The following is a 21,444-nucleotide window of genomic DNA, read 5'->3' on the forward strand; positions in this document are numbered from 1 at the left end:
TGAAATAACACATATGGAATCGTGTAGTAACCAAAAGTGTTATACATATTTTAGATTTTTCAAAGTAGCCACATTTTGCCTTGATGACAGCTTTGCACACTCTTGGCATTCTCTCAACCAGCTTCACCTGGAATAATTGTCCAACAGTCTTGAAGGAGTTCCCACATATTCTGAGCACTCGTTGGCTGCTTTTCCTTCACTCTTCGGTCCAACTCATTCCGAACCATCTCAATTGGTTTGAGGTCGGGTGATTGTGGAGGCCAAGTCATGTGATGCAGCACTCCATCACTTTCCTTCTTGGTCAAACCAAAAATCTCAAATTTGGACTCATCAGACCAAAGGACAGATTTTCACTGGTCAAATGTCCATTGCTCATGTTTCTTGGCCCAAGCAAGTATTTTATTCTTATTGGTGTCCTTCAGTGGTGGTTTCTTTGCAGCAATTTAACTATGAAGTCTCCTCTGAACAGTTGGATGTTGAGATGTGTCTGTGTGAAGCATTTATTCGGCCTGCAATTTCTGAGGCTGGTAACTCTAATGAACTTATCCTCTGCAGCAGAGGTAACTCTGGGTGTTCCTTTCCTGTGGTGGTCCTCATGAGAGCCAGTTTCATCAGAGCGCTTGATGGTTTTTGTAACTGCACATTTTCTGGATTGACTGACCTTCATCTCTTAAAGTGATGGACTGTCGTTTCACTTTGCTTATTTGAGCTGTTCTTGCCATAATATGGACTTGGTCTTTTACCAAATAGGGCTATCTTCTGTATACCACCCATACCTTGTCACAACACAAGATTGATTGGCTCAAACGCATGAAAAAGTTATAAGTTAATTTGTGGAATTTCTTTCCAAGGCACACCTGTTAATTGAATTGCATTCCAGGTGACTACCTCATGAAGCTGGTTGAGAGAATGCCAAGTGTGCAAAGCTGTCATCAAGGCAAAGGGTGGCTACTTTGAAGAATCTCAAATCTCAAATATATTTTTATTTGTTTAACACTTATTTGGTTAGTACATGATTCCGTATGTGTTATTTCATAGTTTTGATGTCTTCACTATTATTCTACAATGTAGAAAATAGTAAAAAATAAAGAAAAACCCTTGAATGAGTAGGTGTCCAAACTTTTGACTGGTACTGTATATAAAATAATGTTTTATTCAATAACTCACAATTACTCAATGCACATATTTTTTTTATCATTATAGTAAACATAATACATGTACACTAGTTTCTGACACACTTCAGTCTTAGCAAATATAATTTATTTACTGGAGGTGGTATACACAAACTAACAAGCATTACAAACACACAAAATACAACATCACATTGAACAGTTCAAAATAATCTCTTGAATCCCAACACTGACAGAACTGCATTTGAGAACATATATTTTTTAAACAGTTCCAAGTTGACTTTCAAACCGAAACATATCTCAATCAAAAACGGATACATTCCAGTTAATGAGGAATTTAGTTAATCGGTAAGATACCTCAATGGGTACAGCACAATGGGTAGGATATTCACATACTAGCCAGTCAGCACTACATTTAAATCCCTTGATTATTATGACACTATTAATGTCCATTAAATTATGACACCAATACACGCATTGCAAAGTCCATGAATTGACACTGGCAATCTATGTGTCACTCGTGCTGTTTTAAGGGAAGAGAGAAACCCAATCCAATGCTGTTGATTCACAGATTCCTGTCAGATTCCTGTCACCACTCTGTTGCCTCAAAACCGTCAAACTAGTTTCAAACCTGTGACCTCTGCTGAAAACTCAACCCCGGGACAGAAAGATCTGGGGCCGCATGTCAAGTGTCTCAGAGTAGGAGTGCTGATTTAGGACAGTTTAACCTTTTCGATCACAATACAGTGCCTTCAGAAAGTATTCACACCCCTTGACTTTTTCCACATTTTGTTGTGTTACAGCCTGAATTTAAATAAATTAAATTGAGATTTTTCCACTGGCCTACACACAATACAGCATAATGTCAAAGTGGAATAATGATTTTCAAAAAAATTCTAAATTACACTGAACAAAAATATAAATGCAACATGTAAGGTGTTGGTCCCATGTTTCATGAGCTTAAATAAAAGATCCCAGAAATGTTCTTTCCAATTTTGAGCACAACTTTCTTTAAGTCCCTGTTAGAGAGCATTTAACCTTTACCAAGATAATCCATCCACCTGACAGGTGTAGCATATCAAGAAGCTGATTAAACAGCATGATCATTGCACAGGTGCACCTTGTGCTGGGGACAATAAAAGGCCACTAAAATGTGCAGTTTTGTCACAACACAATGCCACAGAGGTTTCAAGTTGAGGGAGCGTGCAATGAGCATTCTGACTGCAGGAATGTCCACCAGAACTGTTGCCAGAGAATTTCATGTTAATTTCTCTACCATAAGCCGCCTCTAACATCATTTCATTTTTCAATTTGGCAGTATGGCCAACCGGCCTCACAACCACAGATCACATGTAACCATGCCAGCCCAGGACCTCCACATCTGGCTTCTTCACCTGCGGGATTGTCTGAGACCAGCCACCCGAACAGCTAATGAAACTGAGGAGTATTTCTGTCTGTGATAAAGCCCTTTTGTGCAGAAAAACTTAATTCTGATTGGCTGAGCCTGGCTCCCAAGTGGGTGGGTCTATGCCCTCCCAGGCCCAACCATGGCTGCGCCTCTGCCCAGTCATGTGAAATCCATAGATTAGGGCCTAATGAATTTATTTAAATTGACTGATTTCCTTATAAACTGTACGTCAGTAAAATTATTAATTGTTGCATGTTGTGTTTATATTTTTGTTCAGTATAATTAAAAGTGAAAAGCTGAAATGTCTTGAGTCAATAAGTATTCAACCCCTTTTTTTATGGCAAGCCTAAATACGTTTAAAAAATATATAAATAAAATAAACAGACATTGAATATCCCTTTGAGCAGCTGTGAGAGGTGAAAACTGAGGATGGATCAACAACATTGTAGTTACTCCACAATAGTAACCTAATTGACAGAGTGAAAAGAAGGAAGCCTGTACATAATTAAAATATTCCAAAACATGCATTGTTTGCAACAAGGCACTAAAGGAATACTTAAAAAATGTTGCAAAGCAATTAACTTTTTGTCCTAAATACAAGGTTGTATTTGGGCCAAACCCAATACAACACATTACTGAGTACCACTCTCCATATTTTCAAGCATAGCGGTGGCTGCATCATGTTATGTGTTTGCTTGTAATCGCTAAAGACTGGGGAGTTTTTCAGGGTAAAACATAAATGGAATGGAGCTAGGCACAGGCAAAATCCTAGAGGAAAACATGGTTCAGTCTACTTTCCACCAGACACTGGAAGATTAATTCACATTTCAGCTGGACAATAACCTAAAACACAAGTCCAAATCTACAGTCGTGGCCAAAAGTTTTGAGAATAACACAAATATTAATTTTCAAAGTCTGCTACCTCAGTTTGTATGATGGCAATTTGCATATACTCCAGAATGTTAGGAAGAGTGATCAGATGAATTGCAATTAATTGCAAAGTCCCTCTTTGCCATGCAAATGAACTGAATCCCCAAAAAACATTTCCACTGCATTTCAGCCCTGCCACAAAAGGACCAGCTGACATCATGTCAGTGATTCTCTCGTTAACACAGGTGTGAGTGTTGATGAGGACAAGGCTGGAGTTCACTCTGTCATGCTGATTGAGTTCGAATAACAGACTGGAAGCTTCAAAAGGAGGGTGGTGCTTGGAATCATTGTTCTTCCTCTGTCAACCATGGTTACCTGCAAGGAAACACGTGCCATCCTCATTGCTTTGCACAAAAAGGGCTTCACAAGCAAGGATATTGCTGCCAGTAAGATTGCACCTAAATCAACCATTTATCGGATCATCAAGAACTTCAAGGAGAGCGGTTCAATTGTTGTGAAGAAGGCTTCAGGGCACCCAAGAAAGTCCAGCAAGCGCCAGGACCATCTCCTAAAGTTGATTCAGCTGCGGGATCGGGGCACCACCAGTACAGAGCTTGCTCAGGAATGGCAGCAGGCAGGTGTGAGTGCATCTGCACGCACAGTGAGGTGAAGACTTTTGGAGGATGGCCTGGTGTCAAGAAGGGCAGCAAAGAAGCCACTTCTCTCCAGGAAAAACATCAGGGACAGACTGATATTCTGCAAAAAGTACAGGGATTGGACTGCTGAGGACTGGGGTAAAGTCATTTGCTCCTTTCCGATTGTTTGGGGCATCCGGAAAATAGCTTGTCCGGAGAAGACAAGGTGAGCGCTACCATCAGTCCTGTGTCATGCCAACAGTAAAGCATCCTGAGACCATTCATGTGTGGGGTTGCTTCTCAGCCAAGGGAGTCGGCTCACTCACAATTTTATAAATAAAGAATGGTACCAACACATCCTCAGAGAGCAACTTCTCCCAACCACCCAGGAACAGTTTGGTGACGAACAATGCCTTTTCCAGCATGTTGGAGCACCTTGCCATAAGGCAAAAGTGATAACTAAGTGGCTCGGGGAACAAAACATCGATATTTTGGGTCCATGGCCAGGAAACTCCCCAGACCTTAATCCCATTGAGAACTTGTGGTCAATCCTCAAGAGGCGGGTGGACAAACAAAACCCCACAAATTCTGACAAACTCCAAGCATTGATTATGCAAGAATGGGCTGCCATCAGTCAGGATGTGGCCCAGAAGTTCATTGACAGCATTCCACGGCGGAGAGGTCTTGAAAAAGAAGGGTCAACACTGCAAATATTGACTCTTTGCATCAACTTCATGTAATTGTCAATAAAAGCCTTTGACACTTATGAAATGCTTGTAATTATACTTCAGTATTCCATAGTAACATCTGACAAAAATATCTAAAGACACTGAAGCAGCAAACTTTGTGGAAATTAATATTTGTGTAATTCTCAAAACTTTTGGCCACAACTGTACACTGGAGTTGTTTACCAAGTAGACAGTGAATGTTCCTGAGTAGCTGAGTTACAGTTTTGACTTAAATCTGCTTGGCAATGGCAAGACCTGAAAATAGTTGTCTAGCAATGATCAACAACAAATTTGACAGAGCTTGAATAATTTTGAAAATAATAAGGGGCAAATGTTGCACCATCCAGGTGTGAAAAGCTGTTAGAGACTTGCCCAGAAAGACTCACAGCTGTAATCGCTGGCAAAGGTGATTCTAACATGTGTTGACTAAGTGGGTTGAATACTTACGTGATAAAGATATACTGTATTAGTGTTATTTTTTTTAATACAAATGTTAGTATTTTTCTTCCACTTGACATTACAGATTATTTGTAGATGGATTTAATTGTACATTTTTTCAACTATTTTAATCCCACTTTGTAACAACAAAATGTGGAAAAAGTCAAAGGGTGTAAATACCTTCTGAAGGCAATGTACTGTATATACGCTCAGTAGGACAGGAGGGCTGCAGCAAGACCTGATCCTACATCAGCACTCTTTCTCTGGGGGCTTGGTACATACTGGGAAGCTAGTCATTACTTTGGTTTTGCACACCACAAGGCAATGAAAAGTAACAGGCAGCATTGCACACCACCATATAGACTTGGGCTGAGTCCCAAAATGGCACCCTATTCCCTATATAGAGCACTATTTTTAGGCTCTGTTCACCTTTATAGGTCTTGGTCAAAAGTAGTACACTATAAAGGGAAGAGGGTGCCATTTGGGATACAAACCCTACATCACGCATGGTTAGCAGCACTGATGAGCCATAGAATGGGTTATTCCTCCAGCTTGATTTGGGGCAGAGCAGTCATTACCACCCTTTCAAATTAAAAGCATCACAGGCTAATTATAGCACAAGTTTATGCATGCATATAACCTGCGCAAAATGTAAATGATCACAATCAGAAATGGTACCCATTAATAGTAAATAAGGAATTCTGATCATTTTCTGCAACTGTGTGGACTGAATAAAAAAAGAATAGGACAATTGAACTCAGAATTGCTGTAATGGGGACACTGAAGTGACATGAACCTTTTTGTATTTATCTTTTGACACACAGGGCAATGACAAAAAAACTGATTAAAGAAGCTCCAGTTTTTCTGAAAGAAATAGAACTACCCCTTGCATATCTAGTGACCACACCGCATAGCAACAGAACCTTTCACATAAATACATGATAATAGATTCTCTTAATTTTCATTTAGAGGAACCCTGTTCTTAAAAGACTGCTACATTTGAATGAATAATGCATGTTTTAGTCAGCATCTTTAGAAAACTGGCAACATATTTTCCTGGCCACACTCTTTGAAAGTTTTTATCTGCCTTGAATTAATATCTCAAATAATCTAGAAGGGGAAGAATGTATTATCCATGGGCCACAATAGTTCAAAACGGTAAATGGCAAATATTAAAGCCTCAATGAAGCACAAGATAATCCAGATCACAACTAATAACACATACTTAATGGTACTGTAGACTGGTGATCATATTTTCAAATTCACTTTGGTTGCTCTTAAAGGGATACTTCGGGATTTTGGCAATGAGGCCCTTCATCTCCTTCCCCAGGGTCAGATGAACTCATGGATACCCTTTTAATGTCTCTGCGTGTGGTTTGAAGGAAGTTGCTAGCGCTACTAGTGTTAGCGCAATGACTGGAAGTGTATGGGTATCTGCAGCAAGCAGGCCTGGGCAACTCCAGTCCTCGGGGGCCTGATTGGTGTCACACTTTTGCCCCAGCTAACACACCTGACTCCAATAGTCAACTAATCATGAGCTTCAGTTAAAAACGCAATTAGTTTAAATCAGGTGTGTTTGCTAGGGATGGGGGAAAAGTATCACACCAATCAGGTCCCCGAGGACTGGAGTTGCCCAGGCCTGAAGCAGATACCCAGCTAGCAGATACCTATAGACTTCCAGTCATTGTGCTAATGCTAGTTAGAATTGGCTCGCGAAACTACTTCTAACTTCCTTCATACTGCACGCAGAGGCATAAATATGGTACCCACGAGTTCATCTGACTCTGGGTAAGTAGAAAATTGCCAGAATCTCACAGTATCCCTTTAAGGTTTTGGCAACATTCTGCAATTATGTAAATTGCCAATTATAAAGGCAACATGACAAAGCTACAACTTTGTGCAGGAGGGTAGGCTAAGCCACAAAGGTGTGATTTATCAGATAACTGTATAACAAATCACAAACCAATCAAATAAGTATGAAACCAAGACCAAGTCATCCTGAAGTCCCACCTGGGCTTTGCTGAAAACCTGCATTACATACTTAAATAAGTACAGGTATAGATAGGTTCAGTGTTTAAGACTAATAAAAAAAACATAAATGAATTTATACTATACATTTTTGCTCATAAATAAGTATATTAAGGAAATTCCTATATTTCAAAAAGACATGTTGTATAGCACTTTCTGCAGGTCCATGCATCCTTAAATCGTGACTCATGTATTCCTGCGTCCCATGCTAAATGCCATTGAATTTCTACTGCATTTCACTCTCCTCTGTGTGAGGACATGGTTGTCTCATCAAACAGCACAGTCTCTCATCCTAGATACAGATTACATCATATCAACTATCCTCAAATCGGAGACGATCCTCAATCACAGATGTTCCTTTTAAAAAGAGATTGAACGGGATCTTAAGCACTTACAAATTCGTAACATATCATACGAATTGCAGGAAACATACATTTATCGTGCAGGACGTAACATGTCATACAAAATGAATGACGTCTTATACAATTGTGCACCATTTTCTGGGACCCATATTGGCTCGTGAGCGCTACTTTCAAAACTACTGGCTGAAATTATACAGAACCTTTCTAGCATCACCTTCAATAATCCACAGCCCCAATATCTGATCATCTGGAACAAGCAGTCACATATTTGAAACTGTAAATATCAACTCAAATTATGTCCTGCACGTGAGTACATCTGCAAAGGGCCCCAGGAGGTTTTTGTTAAAGATGCAGCGCACCCACACCAGGTACGTCGTAAAGGGTTTGATGTTTTCAGAGAAGGTATAGTTCTGGTGGGGGAGAATATAAGGCATGTACGTGTTCTCTCCTTGCTCCTGGATCCACACTTCGTACTTCACCTCCCTGACCTTCAGGTACTTGAGGTTCCAGGGGATTTGCCACGACACAGTCAGCTTGGCCTCGTTGGTGGCCTGGACCGACGTCTGGCACTGGGGCTCTCTGACCTGGCCTGGGTGGACCGTGCTGGCAGGCTTGGCCTTCTTCAGGTTGGGCCTGGTTTTCACTGTCGCTCTGAGAGCCTCTAGTAAAGAAGGGATGTCCACTATGGTGTCCTGGTAGATGCGATAGAGCCACTCAGGGTTGCGGCAACACAGGTGTCTGGGCACTTCCTTACTGGCCAGGATGTGCTCCTGGTCTTCCTTATCCAGGTGGGCTATACCACCCTGCTCCCAGGGCCTCTCTGGGTAGGCCACAGAGTTCTCCTCCACCATGTTCCTCCAGGCCACATACTGCAGGTCCATGCCTGGTAGAGAGGCCAGGGTTTTGTAAGGGGTGTACTGCTCTGGGTTGACCGCATAGGGAAAGAGCTCCACTACGACGGCCCCCCGGGAGAGGAAGAGAGAGGAGACCAGCTGGGCCCCGTGCATGCTGACCAATATGGAGGCCCCGCTGATGACCTTGACGATGCTGGGGAAGGTCTGCTCCTCCAGAGACACCGTCACCGCTCTCATCTGGAACTCCTGCGCTAACGCAAGGATCAGCTCCGCTTCGTTCAGGATGAGTCTGTTGATGGAGCGACTGAACACTACGATGTACTCGTCCTTTTCCTCCGCTGCGCTCTCCTCTCCTCCTCGCGTGGTGATATTGAGCTTCTCCATCAGCGATGAGGAAAACTGCCGGATCTCGTTCCCAGAGACCAGGATGTTGGCTTTGGGGCCCTGTGGTTGGACAAAGCCGTACTGGTACCATGTGGTCATCTTGGACAAGCCCACGTAGGACTTTGTGAAGCACATAAGTTTGCCAAAGTTCCTCAGCTGTTCTTTGAGAAGTGGCTGCTTGCTGCTCAGCAGGCGGTAGAGGTCAAAGTGTGCGCCCTCACCCCAGCCCTCCATGAAGACCAGGCGGGCCTCATCGTCCAGGTCCGAGTACTGCTGCATGGTGTAGAAGATGGGAAGCAGGTCATCGTGGAACACATGCATCAGATTATCCGGATTGAAACGGTTGAGGATGAGGGTGACGTCAGGGACGAACACAGGCTTGGGCATGAACTTGAGGGCAGCTGCGGGCAGCTCCAGGAAGTTGAAGTACTGGGTGTTGTGATCCTCCACAGAGGACAGGTCCAGCAGGGCCGGCTGGAATCGCCGGGGCCCCAGGTTGGGCAGCATGAAGGAGGAGTTGCTGTGGAAGAAGACAAACTCCTCGGCCTCGGTGCAGTAGCACAGGTAGTCGAAGCGGCAGATGCGATCAGTGTGCATCTTGCCGGTGCAGACCATACGGGTGCCATATTCCTGGAGGGCCAGCAGAGCAGCGTGGTAGTCTATCCGGGCCTGGGACAACTCCTGGGACTGGTGGGTCAGCTGCAGCTCCTCCTCCAGTACTGCAGCGTGCTCGCTTAGCCTCACGTACTTCCAGAGCAGTGCTGCCACCACCGACACCAGCAGGCCGTTCAGAATGGCCGCCGCGTTCATCCTGCAGCTCGCCGCACGCATCACAGCTCCACGTCCAATTTGATCTCTGACCTCACACGCATGCTCCGACTCCCACTAGCCAGGCGCCGATACACCTGGAGAGGAGAGAGAGAAGGGGTGGGGGGAGGGGGAGAGATTATTTTTAGCATATTACTGATATCATGTTTCCAACTGAACATAATATATTTCAGAATTTCCAAATTCAAATTATATTCAAACTCAAAGTAATCATATAAATAATATCAAACAAAGTGCAAGCCTATTATTTGGAGTGCTATTGATGAAGGTCTACATACCGGTAGAACAATTTAAATTTTAGGGATCAAAGCATGGCTCAGAGCCCCTTCCCTTTGAGAAGCCTTTGTCTGTGTCCCAAATAAAGGGATTTTGGCCTACTTACCTACTTCTCCAGAGTCAGATGAACTTGTGGATACCATTTTTTTGTCTCTGCGTGCAGTTTGAAGGAAGTTTCTCACTAGCGTTAGCTCAATGGCTATCTAGCGTTAAGGCAATGACTGGAAGTCTATGGGAACTAACATCACTAGTTAACATTGGCTCGCAATACTAACTCTAACTTCCTTCATACTGGACACAGAGACATACAAATGGTATCCACAAGTTCATCTGACTCTGGGGAAGTAGACAAAGGGCCTCATTGCCAAAACCTCAAAGTATTCATTTTAAGTGCACTACTTTTGCCAAAACCTCAAAGTATTCATTTTAAGTGCACTACTTTTGACCAGGACCCATATGGCTCTGATCAAAAGTAGTGCACTGTATAGGCTAGGGAAAAGTGTGCCATTTGGGACGTATCCTTTGTTTACCTTTGTGGATAAGCACAGGCTTTCCTAGAACCTCAAATCACACTCCCCTCCTGGTTATGTCTTGATGAATGACATTGTGAGGAGAGAAAGGAGAAAAGAAAAGTTCCTCTTAAAACTACACTAATCTGCATATTGAGAGAACAGGTCATGTGGTGAGACAGACTACTGCGTCCTAAATGCTATTCCCTATATAGTGCACTACTTTTGATCAGTCCAGGACCCATAGGGCTGCAGTAAAAAGTAGTGCACTATCTTGGGAATACAGATTTTGGGATCCCAAGCAGCTGCTTCCAGACTATGTGGGTAAATAGTCATCTAAAGGTTGACTGCTACAAGAACAAATGTTTCAGTAGGCTAGCCTCTGCCTGGGATACTATAAATATCACTTTCCATAATAGCGGCTGAGATTAAAATAATATAATTATTCCAGTATAAAAAAGTTGAGTGTGTGTAAATAACATACAGGTTTGAGACAAAATCAATTAATTTAAAATATGCTTTATATCAGCATAACTTAGCAATACTCAAAAAGAAGAGTCAAGAGAGTTAGCGTAGTCATTGGCATCTATAATATTCATCAGAATCTACGGACTATCTCCCTAACCTTCAACTTTGGGCTGCAGACACTAAATACACTCCCTTCCTCTCCCTGGAGCACGACTGTCTGCAGTAGGCTTGGTCGGTATACTGTATATGCCGTATTCCAGAGTATTTGGTAATAGCTACGGGATGGTTTTTCAATATCATTGAAACTATTTATTTTTAATATAAATTTGAATATTTTTTAGCTACTTTAAGTAAATACCTGCAGTCAACTTGTGCAGTAGGTTAGGAAATAAAGCAGATCACGTTCTTCATTTCACCTGTCAGATTATTTTTCATTGTGAAGTTTAGGCCTACCGGTAGTCCCCAGTCACGTTTGTTTAGAAGCACACAAGAGATCGGAGCTTTGTGAGCACGCGCCAGGTGATCAGCACGTGCCAGGTGATCTAGTTAAAGTATGGAATTCACAACTAAATGTTTGCCAGCTAGATATCTTATAACTATTAAAGGAAAACTACACCCCAAAACTATCTTTTGGTATTTGTTTCATTAGTCCATTGTTGATATAGTCCCAAAATGTTTTGCATGTCAGCGATCAAGGTTTCAAGATATGTAACTTTCAAAATACAGAAATCTGGCCCATATGATGAATTTTGCATCATATGATGCTGTGTTTTGCAGCGCTAAATGCTCTACAGTTGTGCATTTGGTTTGCTAATTTAGAGTAGCTAGTTATCTATTAAAATGGAAGTATCAATGAACATGATTGTGGGAAATCAATTAATGCTGTTTGTCAGGCGGGGTACCACATACCGCTAGCAGCATTTTAGCCACAGACTTATGTGCTAGCCATCTAGTCTATGTTTTATAAATGTGCAATGAGCATAAAAATATGCATTTATATAAGGAATTAGCAACTCGTTTTCATTCTGAGAATAAGCATCTTATCCAGGTAGGCCACTTTATTTTTTATTTTTTTTCAACATCTAAACTTAATGAACAAAATGTTGTTCAAACAGTTGGAGGCAGACAGGAGAGTGTATTCATAAAAGTTCAACTGTTCTACCTTGTTAGCAAGCAAATACAGTGCCTTCGGAAAGTATTCAGACCCCTTAACCTTTTCAACAACAAACAAATCCTCATCAATCTACACACAATACCCCATAATGACAAAGCAAAAACACCAGTCTCAACGTCAACAGTGAAGAGGCGACTCCGGGATGCTGGCCTATCCTTCAATCCCAGGTTAAGTAAAATAAGTTTAGCCCTACCTCAATGCCTCTAATGCTTTGAGCAGCAGACATTATGGAGCACAAGATTCATACAGCAGATATCATGGAAACATAATGAAAGGTCACTGCCACTTCCAACACATATTTGCACACACACACACATGCACCTCTGATTTCTTCATTTTCTCCTTGGGTCAAATCACTCTATCCTAAAAACTCCTTGAGAATCCTCCTTTGCCACTAGCATCCCCAGAGAGCAGCCATCCCCCCACGGTCTTCCTGTCTCTCTCTCCTCTCCAGACTAAGCTCATAATGAACTCCAGTATCTCTGGCCTGACTCTGTCTAAATCCCAAATGGCACCCTATTTTCTATTTAGTGCAATACTTTTGACCAGGGCCCATTGGACACAGCCAGCCTTACACTCTCCTAAAGCCCCGGACTATCTCTCCTCTAACAGCCAGCCAAGCCAAGGGCCCTGGAGGAAGAAGCCGGATTGAACAAAGACATAATGGCTCCATCTCTCCCTCCCTGCTCTCTCTTTCACTTTCTCTCTTGCTGCCCTCATTCTCTCTTTCCATATCTGCTCTCATATGCTGCAATAGAGGCAGGCTAAAAAGTCCTCAGGCTATTTTGACATCCAAATACCTAGGCTACAATATGTCAGTGGTAGTAGTAGGCTCAGTCTTTGTGGTAATACCCTGCAGTTTTAGCTAAGTTACAGGAAAAAGATCAGTTACACAAGAGCTTTTTCCACTTGTTTTCATTACGACTTGAGATTTAGTTTACCAAAAGAGCATGATACTAATTCAGGTGAGAAAAGTATTGGGGAAGCCCTTATCTCCATCTATAGATACAATATGATAGCAATGCAGACGTATTTGTACTCATAATACTCATATGTGAACTGCACTACATTTGAAGTTAAACTGAGTGAATCCCATTGTTCATTTGTCATCCAAACCCGGGCCTCCTTTTTTCTCCTCTCCCCAAATGTTTGACTAGGATTGCCATTCGCCAAGGGCACTGGCAGAGGAGACAGGTTTAGTTAACTCACCTTTGCCCACTGATCCATATTGTACTGACAGGGGGCTAAAGCCCATAATTAGACACTGCTGGTGACCTTGACAGTTGGGCCTATAGGCTTCATGACCTGGGTGTCATCAGGAGGACACGGTGTCCCAAATGGCACCCTATCCCCTTTACAGTGCACTACTTTTGATGTGACCTGATCAGAAGTAGTGCACTACAAGGGGAATAGGATGCCATTTGGGAAGCAACTCTGGCTGTCCCTAAAAAAAGATAATTACCTACATGGTTCCTCTGAAGTTTGACCAAGCCCCCTACATGGGATTTAGGTCCAGAAATTACTTCTAAGATTTTAAATGTACCTGTATAGGCAGATTGCACAAACCCCTCAGCTTTCCCCTCAGCTTTCCCTTTTAGCCTACCCATTTAACCAATTCCTACAAGCGTTTAAGTTGGTATGCCATTCAGACAATACCACTTAATTTTACTAATAGGCTAATAGTGCTCAATGCATTGTTTTGCTGCTTAAATGTCACAGCATGAAGACCTAAAGCAGCATTGCCCTCCAATCCATGAGGACAAGGGCAATGGTGCCAGTGCCAGTGGTGAGTGTTAATTCTCCTCGATGCACACAGGCGGCCCACAGGGATGCGTGCAGGGCCTATTGCAATTCCACTGTGCCAAGTACTGAAGGGCATTCCAAAGGTCAGCCTGCCTCTGTGATAAATTAGCAGGCAATTCCATGGCACCATCTTCAGCTAACACTGCACCGAGCCGTTGAGGTTTCAGGCTTGAGATTGAACGTTTTTGTGAGCGAAAATGTGAATCAAACTCCACTGCTCAGCTCTCCAGTGTTCTCCCTACAGAGCAGGGATGCAATCGGGTGAGGGCCATAAAAGGTGATTATTATTTTTTGCACTGCTAGGGGGAAATGCAGGTTTTAACAAATTAAACAACAAAAGAATATGATCTACATGCTCATTCTGTGTGTGTAAAATAAAAAGTGGTTAATGTGAACCTAACTCACAGCAAAAAATGTTAAAGAAAACAATCCAATGTTATTTTTTGACTAGACTTTACTGCAATGACACTCAAGTCTTGAGAAAAAAACACTGCTGATTTTGCAGGTTTTCCTACTTACTAAGCATGTAGAGGTCTGTCATTTTTATCATAGGTACACTTCAACTGTGAGAGACTGAATCTAAAACAAAAATCCAGAAAATCACATTGTATGATTTTTAAGTAATTAATTTGCATTTTATTGCATGACATAAGTATTTGATACATCAGACAAGCAGAACTTAATATTTGGTACAGAAACCTTTGATTGCAATTACAGAGATCATACATTTCCTGTAGTTCTTGACCAGGTTTGCACACACTGCAGCAGGGATTTTGGCCCACTCCTCCATACAGACCTTCTCCAGATCCTTCAGGTTTCGGGGCTGTCGCTGGGCAATACCGACTTTCAGCTCCCTCCAAAGATTTTCTATTGGGTTCAGGTCTGGAGACTGGCTAGGCCACTCCAGGACCTTGAAATGTTTCTTACGGAGCCACTCCTTAGTTGCCCTGGCTGTGTGTTTCGGGTCGTTGTCATGCTGGAAGACCCAGCCACGACCCATCTTCAATGCTCTTACTGAGGGAAGGAGGTTGTTGGCCAAGATGTCACGATACATGGCCCCATCCATCCTTCCCTCAATACGGTGCAGTCGTCCTGTCCCCTTTGCAGAAAAGCATCCTCAAAGAATGATGTTTCCACCTCCATGCTTCACGGTTGGGATGGTGTTCTTGGGGTTGTACTCGTCCTTCTTCTTCCTCCAAACACGGCGAGTGGAGTTTAGACCAAAAAGCTCTATTTTTGTCTCATCAGACCACATGACCTTCTCCCATTCCTCCTCTGGATCATCCAGATGGTCATTGGCAAACTTCAGACGGGCCTGGACATGCGCTGGCTTGAGCAGGGGGACCTTGCGTGCGCTGCAGGATTTTAATCCATGATGGCGTAGTGTGTTACTAATGGTTTTCTTTGAGACTGTGGTCCCAACTCTCTTCAGGTCATTGACCAGGTCCTGCCGTGTAGTTCTGGGCTGATCCCTCACCTTCCTCATGATCATTGATGCCCCACGAGGTGAGATCTTGCATGGAGCCCCAGACCGAGGGTGATTGACCGTCATCTTGAACTTCTTCCATTTTCTAATAATTGCGCCAACAGTTGTTGCCTTCTCACCAAGCTGCTTGCCTATTGTCCTGTAGCCCATCCCAGCCTTGTGCAGGTCTACAATTTAACCCTGATGTCCTTACACAGCTCTCTGGTCTTGGCCATTGTGGAGAGGTTGGAGTCTGTTTGATTGAGTGTGTGGACAGGTGTCTTTTATACAGGTAACGAGTTCAAACAGGTGCAGTTAATACAGGTAATGAGTGGAGAACAGGAGGGCTTATTAAAGAAAAACTAACAGGTCTGTGAGAGCCGGAATTCTTACTGGTTGGTAGGTGATCAAATACTTATGCCATGCAATAAAATGCAAATTAATTACTTACTCTCACAGTTGAAGTGTACCTATGATAACAATTACAGACCTCTACATGCTTTGTAAGTAGGAAAACCTGCAAAATCGGCAGTGTTTCAAATACTTGTTCTCCACACTGTACATTCATTATTAATTATTCATTGGGACTGCAAGGCCTGGCACACTTCAGAATCATTTTTGGTGACCTATCATGCCCTCTGATGTGTGCCACAGGAATTATTAGACTAGTCACAAAAGGAAGTGGTTATTTCAGCAATAATAGTTTTCAGAGCCCTCTACTGTTCTCTCTACCCATCCCTCAATCCCCCATCCCATCGTGCTTTTCCCTCTTATGGCTTTTCCTACATTGTTTTAAACTTTTTCTGTTTGAGTTTTTAAGAATGTAGGTAAAGTAGTAATAATAAAATAATAATAATAATACAATTTGTACTCTGTGCAAAAAAGTTCAAATATATAAGTCAACATGAGTACATATCCATAATCACAGTAAACTGTTATAATAGAATTTTTTTTTAAATAAATAAATGTATAACAATATAATAAACAAAACTATGACAATGTGCCTCCATGAAGAATCCCCTCCCCAATAGGTCCCTTCGCCCTCAATAGGACACCCCCAGCACCTCCACCATCAACCTCCCCCCACCCCTCAACCACAATAATAGAAAAAAGTGTATATATATATATATATATATATATATACACACACATACACAGTACATATGCACAGGACACTCAACTTATCTCTTATCTCTTTTCCTACATCAGATATACAGGTGACATTTTCACCTGGATGACAGCACATAATCAGCAAGACGGAGATGCTCTTCATCCAAGGAAATGCCTGCCCATTCTCAGATGTTAGATAATGATTATCACGTCATTTACATTCCAGCCCTTGTCAGCTCCATATTTGACTACTTCAACTCACACCCTGCTGGAATCCCTGCCTTCTCAGATTCCCTTCTGTTATTAATCTCTATATTGTAATCAATAAAGTGTTCCAAAATGCTGTACTTTTATTAACATACATGTTCAGATCATCCCTGAGAGAGAAGGGGTGTAATATCTCCAGATGGGCGTGTGGTACCCTTCCTCACCCATGCCAACAAGATGTCACTTCTTGTGGGGTCTTTGCCTTGAAAGTAAGTATGAGAGTATAAGTAATGTACAATTAACCTACTGAAAGTATACTGACTAAAAGGCAAAACAGAACTGTCAAATTATATTATAGCTGTGTCGTTGTATACTTGCGAATTAGAATCTTAAGTGTAACATAATTTTGTTGGGGAAAACTGAAACGCCCATCAGATTTTTCCCCCAGTTTGCTAAATGTGTTCTGAAGGAGGAGTCGATTGTCTTTTCAAATATGGACAAAGATGTTAACATGAGAGAAGAAATAGCAGTCACTCTCCTCCAAAACACCGGTATGTTCAATTTCTAATTTAATATAATTGTAGATTTAAAAAAAAAACATTTATATGGATCTTTCAAGGTTATCTGTGATCCAACTTCTGACTAGACGGCCACTAAAACACATGTATTTAAATAATTATGGTACAAAAAAACTACACTATTCCCTTGTTCCCTGTTTTCTCAGAAAAATACATGTAAAGATATATAGACTACTTGACATTATGTTTTGCTAGATGACCTGAGCCAACTGTGCCACTTCTGTGGGGAGGTGGACAATAATGAGAAAGACACTAACTGGGTAATTGCTTGTTCACTTCTAAAGGCACATTTTTAGGAGTACGAATTTGTATAAGCAGTAATATTTCTAGAGGTAGCATTATCCACTTTGTCTGATAATGAAATAATTGTAATTCAAGAAAATGTATTGAATGTTTAATATATTTACATTTTTCATCATAAATTTCAGATTGGTTGTGACCGCTGCCCACGATGGTTCCACCAGTCCAAACCAAACCATCACATCATTGGAGGATTATGTCTGTGCTGCCTGTCAGGACTAGGTTAGGCTTGAGTTAAAGTGGACTAAATGTTCAGTCGAGCTGTTGCAGCTTTCCAATATTTGTTTGTTATTTGTCTTTTTATATTTGATTTATTATCATTTTATATCTTATTATTCAAATCGACATTTGTATTTCTTATTTAATGTTTGTTAACAAACTTAACTTTCTGTGATGTTTTTGTGTTATTGTGTGATAATAGTTGTGTATTATCATTATTTTCTTAAACATTACAAAATGTTTCTAAAATAAATGTTTATGTTTCTTTATACTCTAATTTTGTTTTCTGTGGCACACACTACTAGTCAAAATGAGCTACCAAAATGATTCTGAAGTGTGCCAGGCCTCGCAGTCCCAGATAGAAGGGGGGGGAGAATTTCGGCAGGCAAGAAAATAGTCAGGATAGGCAACCGAAATTAATAATTAATATATGCGTGTTATATTAAACAGAGGAGGGAGTAAAATGTAGGCAAGCAATAAACATTTCAGAACAACTACTAGTCGAATAAGACATGGGAGAGATAACGAATTTTGGTCGAGATTTATGTATAGACTAATACAAATAGCCAAACCGAAAACGGCAGACATTACCGCCATCAAACCAATATAAAAAAATGTAATGAAACGCAGCCGAACGTGACCAGAAATCTCAACTAGCAAGAAAGTCACAGCAATGAAGATTTGAGTGCGTTCACGCGAGCTTTTCTGCACAAGGAGTCGTATGCCAGTTAATACTGTAATGACCTGACTAGATCATAAAGGAACAAGAGTCCAGACAGAGGTTTGAGTTTACAAATTTACGGTTTATTAACCCAACTTCACACAGGCTACTGTTTGGCCGTAGCCCACGCCAAATAAATGAAGGATACCCTATAAAACAACCGTGACCTTCTCTTGTGACGTCCAGACGTAAGAGAGAGAACAATGTCTAAACCCGGTCTTAAAACACAATGCTCCATCCCCCTGCCCAACCCCCCTCCACGCCACTCCGCCAACCACCAGGATGCCCGGCATGAGAACATTCGAGGTATTCCCGTGATACTTGTTCCACCACACTTTCTCCCTCACCTCAAACTTTCCAAATGCCAGTCGTTTTTCGGTTACAGCTCATGAAGTTCGCTTCCTCACCCCCATCTCCGTGGTCAGGTTTCTCACCTACCTCTTCGTTATCGTTCAAGGCCAGGGACACCCTGCTGTAAATTAACTGGCAAACTGCCATTCCACCCTCCCGCTGTCTTTCCAGAGTGCGCGCTGATGCTGTAACTAGCACATTGGTTGTCTATTCTCTCTTCAGTCGTGTGCTGCATTCTGTTGTTATGTGAATGATTGGCTGAGCCTTGGATACAGCCAGTATTGCTCCAAACGCGCATCACTCGTTCGCATACAGCCAGTAGTCATCCAAAGCCCCCCCACCCCAAAACGTTTCTCATCGGATTGACACGAATCACGTAGGTTCCATATTTTTTATTCAAAACGGCGAATTTCGCCGAAATATGACTAGTTTGCATCCCGGTACAGAGGCGCCCCATGATGCTTTCCATATAAAAATATCCTGTTGTGTAATACCTTATTTCAATTCTAAATGATACAGATGTATAAAAAAGGCTGGTAGGATGTATTTGGAGATGCTAGCACTCAGGACAAAACAGAACACTGTCTCAATTTAAGAAGTGTATTATTAATGATTACATAGCGTAATGGAAAGTCTGCACTGTTTGACAATAAAACCGAACTTTCTAAAAACCGTGACCAGCATGCATAAATTACAGAACAAGTTAAAAAAAGCTTGGTCATCCTGTTACTAGGAACACAGAACTAGAAAAATATTCTATATAAGATTTGTTGCACCACCATTCACTGTCATAACCATTCAGGCACAATGACTTCAATTAGCCTACATTTTGGTGCTCCAGATAATATTGCGGTACACACACTACTAAGAGACGGCCTTGAAGTCCATCAAATGTAGCTAAATACATGTTCTAATGTAAAGTGTAAAGTGTTTTTGTGAACAACAGACGAAGTAGGCTATATCTAATCTAGTTTATCTGACTAAATCAGCGGTTTTCAAAGTGGGGGGAGGGGTCTTTTGGGTGATTTTATGTGAAAAATTATTTTATTAATATTACTAGCTGCAACAGAATACCACCATGGCAGGGTTTCCGTTAGGAGAATGTGGCACCTGACATTTTGACCAGCAGCATTTAAATCTACCGGAAATTTACCAGACCCATATGCATTGGGTGCGTAACCGTATCAATGCTGAGAATGACAGATCACATTTAGATTATGGTAATTCATATTAACAGAACATGCAAGTCGAGGATGCAGCAATGTGTGGTCCTTCTTACCTAATTCTGTTGCGCACTTTGAAGATGTTAGAATAACTGTCCAGGGCTGATATAAATACTATGCATGCCAGTCTCTCTTGCCTAAGAGTTGAGAGACTGACTGCATCACTTCTTTTTATAAGAAACATTCATGTGTTGAAAATCGCAAATTATTTGCATAGTCAATTTACACACAGCTCTGACACACACACTTAGCCCACCACACATGCCACCAGGGGTCTTTTCACAGTCCCCAAATTCAAGAAAGCGTACAGTATTATATAGAGCCCGTATTGCATGGAACTTTCTTTCATCTCATATTGCTCAAATAAACAGCAAACCTGGTTTCAAAAAGCAGATAAAGCAACACCTCGCGGCACAATGCCTCTCCCCTATTTGACCTAGATAATTTGTGTGTATGCATTGATATGTAGGCTACATGTGCCTTCTAATTTTTTTTATGTAGTTCTGTCCTTGAGCAGTTATTGTCTATTGATGTTCTGTATTATGTCATTCTGTATTGTTTAATGTTTTGTGTGGACCGCAGGAAGAGTAGCTGCTGCTTTTGCACCAGCTAATGGGGATCCTAATAAAATACCAAAATACTACATTTACTTTTCCTCAGCCAACAAGACAAGTAACGAACAGCAAAATCACTAGCCTATGTCAATCTACTATCTCCCATAGTAGAACAGTTTACCTATTCTATTGGTCAGCTTGTTGAGAAAGAAATAGCCTAATAGCGTGAATGTTTGTTCCATAATGCAATTAGCAGGAAAACCTGTCAAAAGCGCACTGCACATCCAAGCGGTTTCCTATGACAGAGATGCAAATATCCATCAGAAATGTAAAAAGAGGGGAGATGTAATATGCAACAACTAGCATGGGTTGCTAATATGACTAGGATTGTGCCTTTGGCTATGGACAATAAAAGAAAGTTGATATAAAATAATTGCCTCCATGGATAGTCTGATTTTGGCTAGGCTACTTTGAAGCAAGGTACGACCTACACGTCATAATATGTATTAAAACTTTCAGGTTTCAAACAATTAAGTATATATGTTTTCAAAATGCATACTGTCTTCCGCTCATTGCAAAGTGGTGTGTGACGCGCTGATGAAGCCTGCCTACCGTTGCCTATGCATTTGCTGTTTGAGATGCTGTAGCAGCAGCTCTCGCGCTGTCTGACAGATTTTCCGCTCAAAGGCTCTGTATATGTATCCTGAACGAGTGTGATAAGATACATAACGTATATACTGTACACGCCAATTTAATTCCACTAAATTATTCAAAATCACAGACTGATAAGCATGACCAGTCAAATGTACACTGAACAAAAA

At 41.6% G+C, this 21,444-nt stretch overlaps 1 protein-coding gene across 1 annotated transcript in view; it reads right to left on the reverse strand.

Annotated features, from left to right (window-relative positions):
• Positions 1-1,132: 1,132 nt before the first annotated feature.
• LOC139573574 (protein O-linked-mannose beta-1,4-N-acetylglucosaminyltransferase 2-like) overlaps positions 1,133-21,444 on the reverse strand; it is a 33,291-nt gene continuing 12,979 nt past the window's right edge. Inside the window, exon 2 of the mRNA XM_071397193.1 lies at positions 1,133-9,742. Coding sequence (XP_071253294.1) covers positions 7,893-9,668 — 1,776 coding nt within the window. The 5' untranslated portion in view covers positions 9,669-9,742 and the 3' untranslated portion in view covers positions 1,133-7,892. The remainder of the gene's footprint in view (positions 9,743-21,444) is intronic.

The sequence above is a fragment of the Salvelinus alpinus genome, chromosome 4 (assembly GCF_045679555.1).
Source record: "Salvelinus alpinus chromosome 4, SLU_Salpinus.1, whole genome shotgun sequence".
NCBI classification, from domain to species: domain Eukaryota; kingdom Metazoa; phylum Chordata; class Actinopteri; order Salmoniformes; family Salmonidae; genus Salvelinus; species Salvelinus alpinus.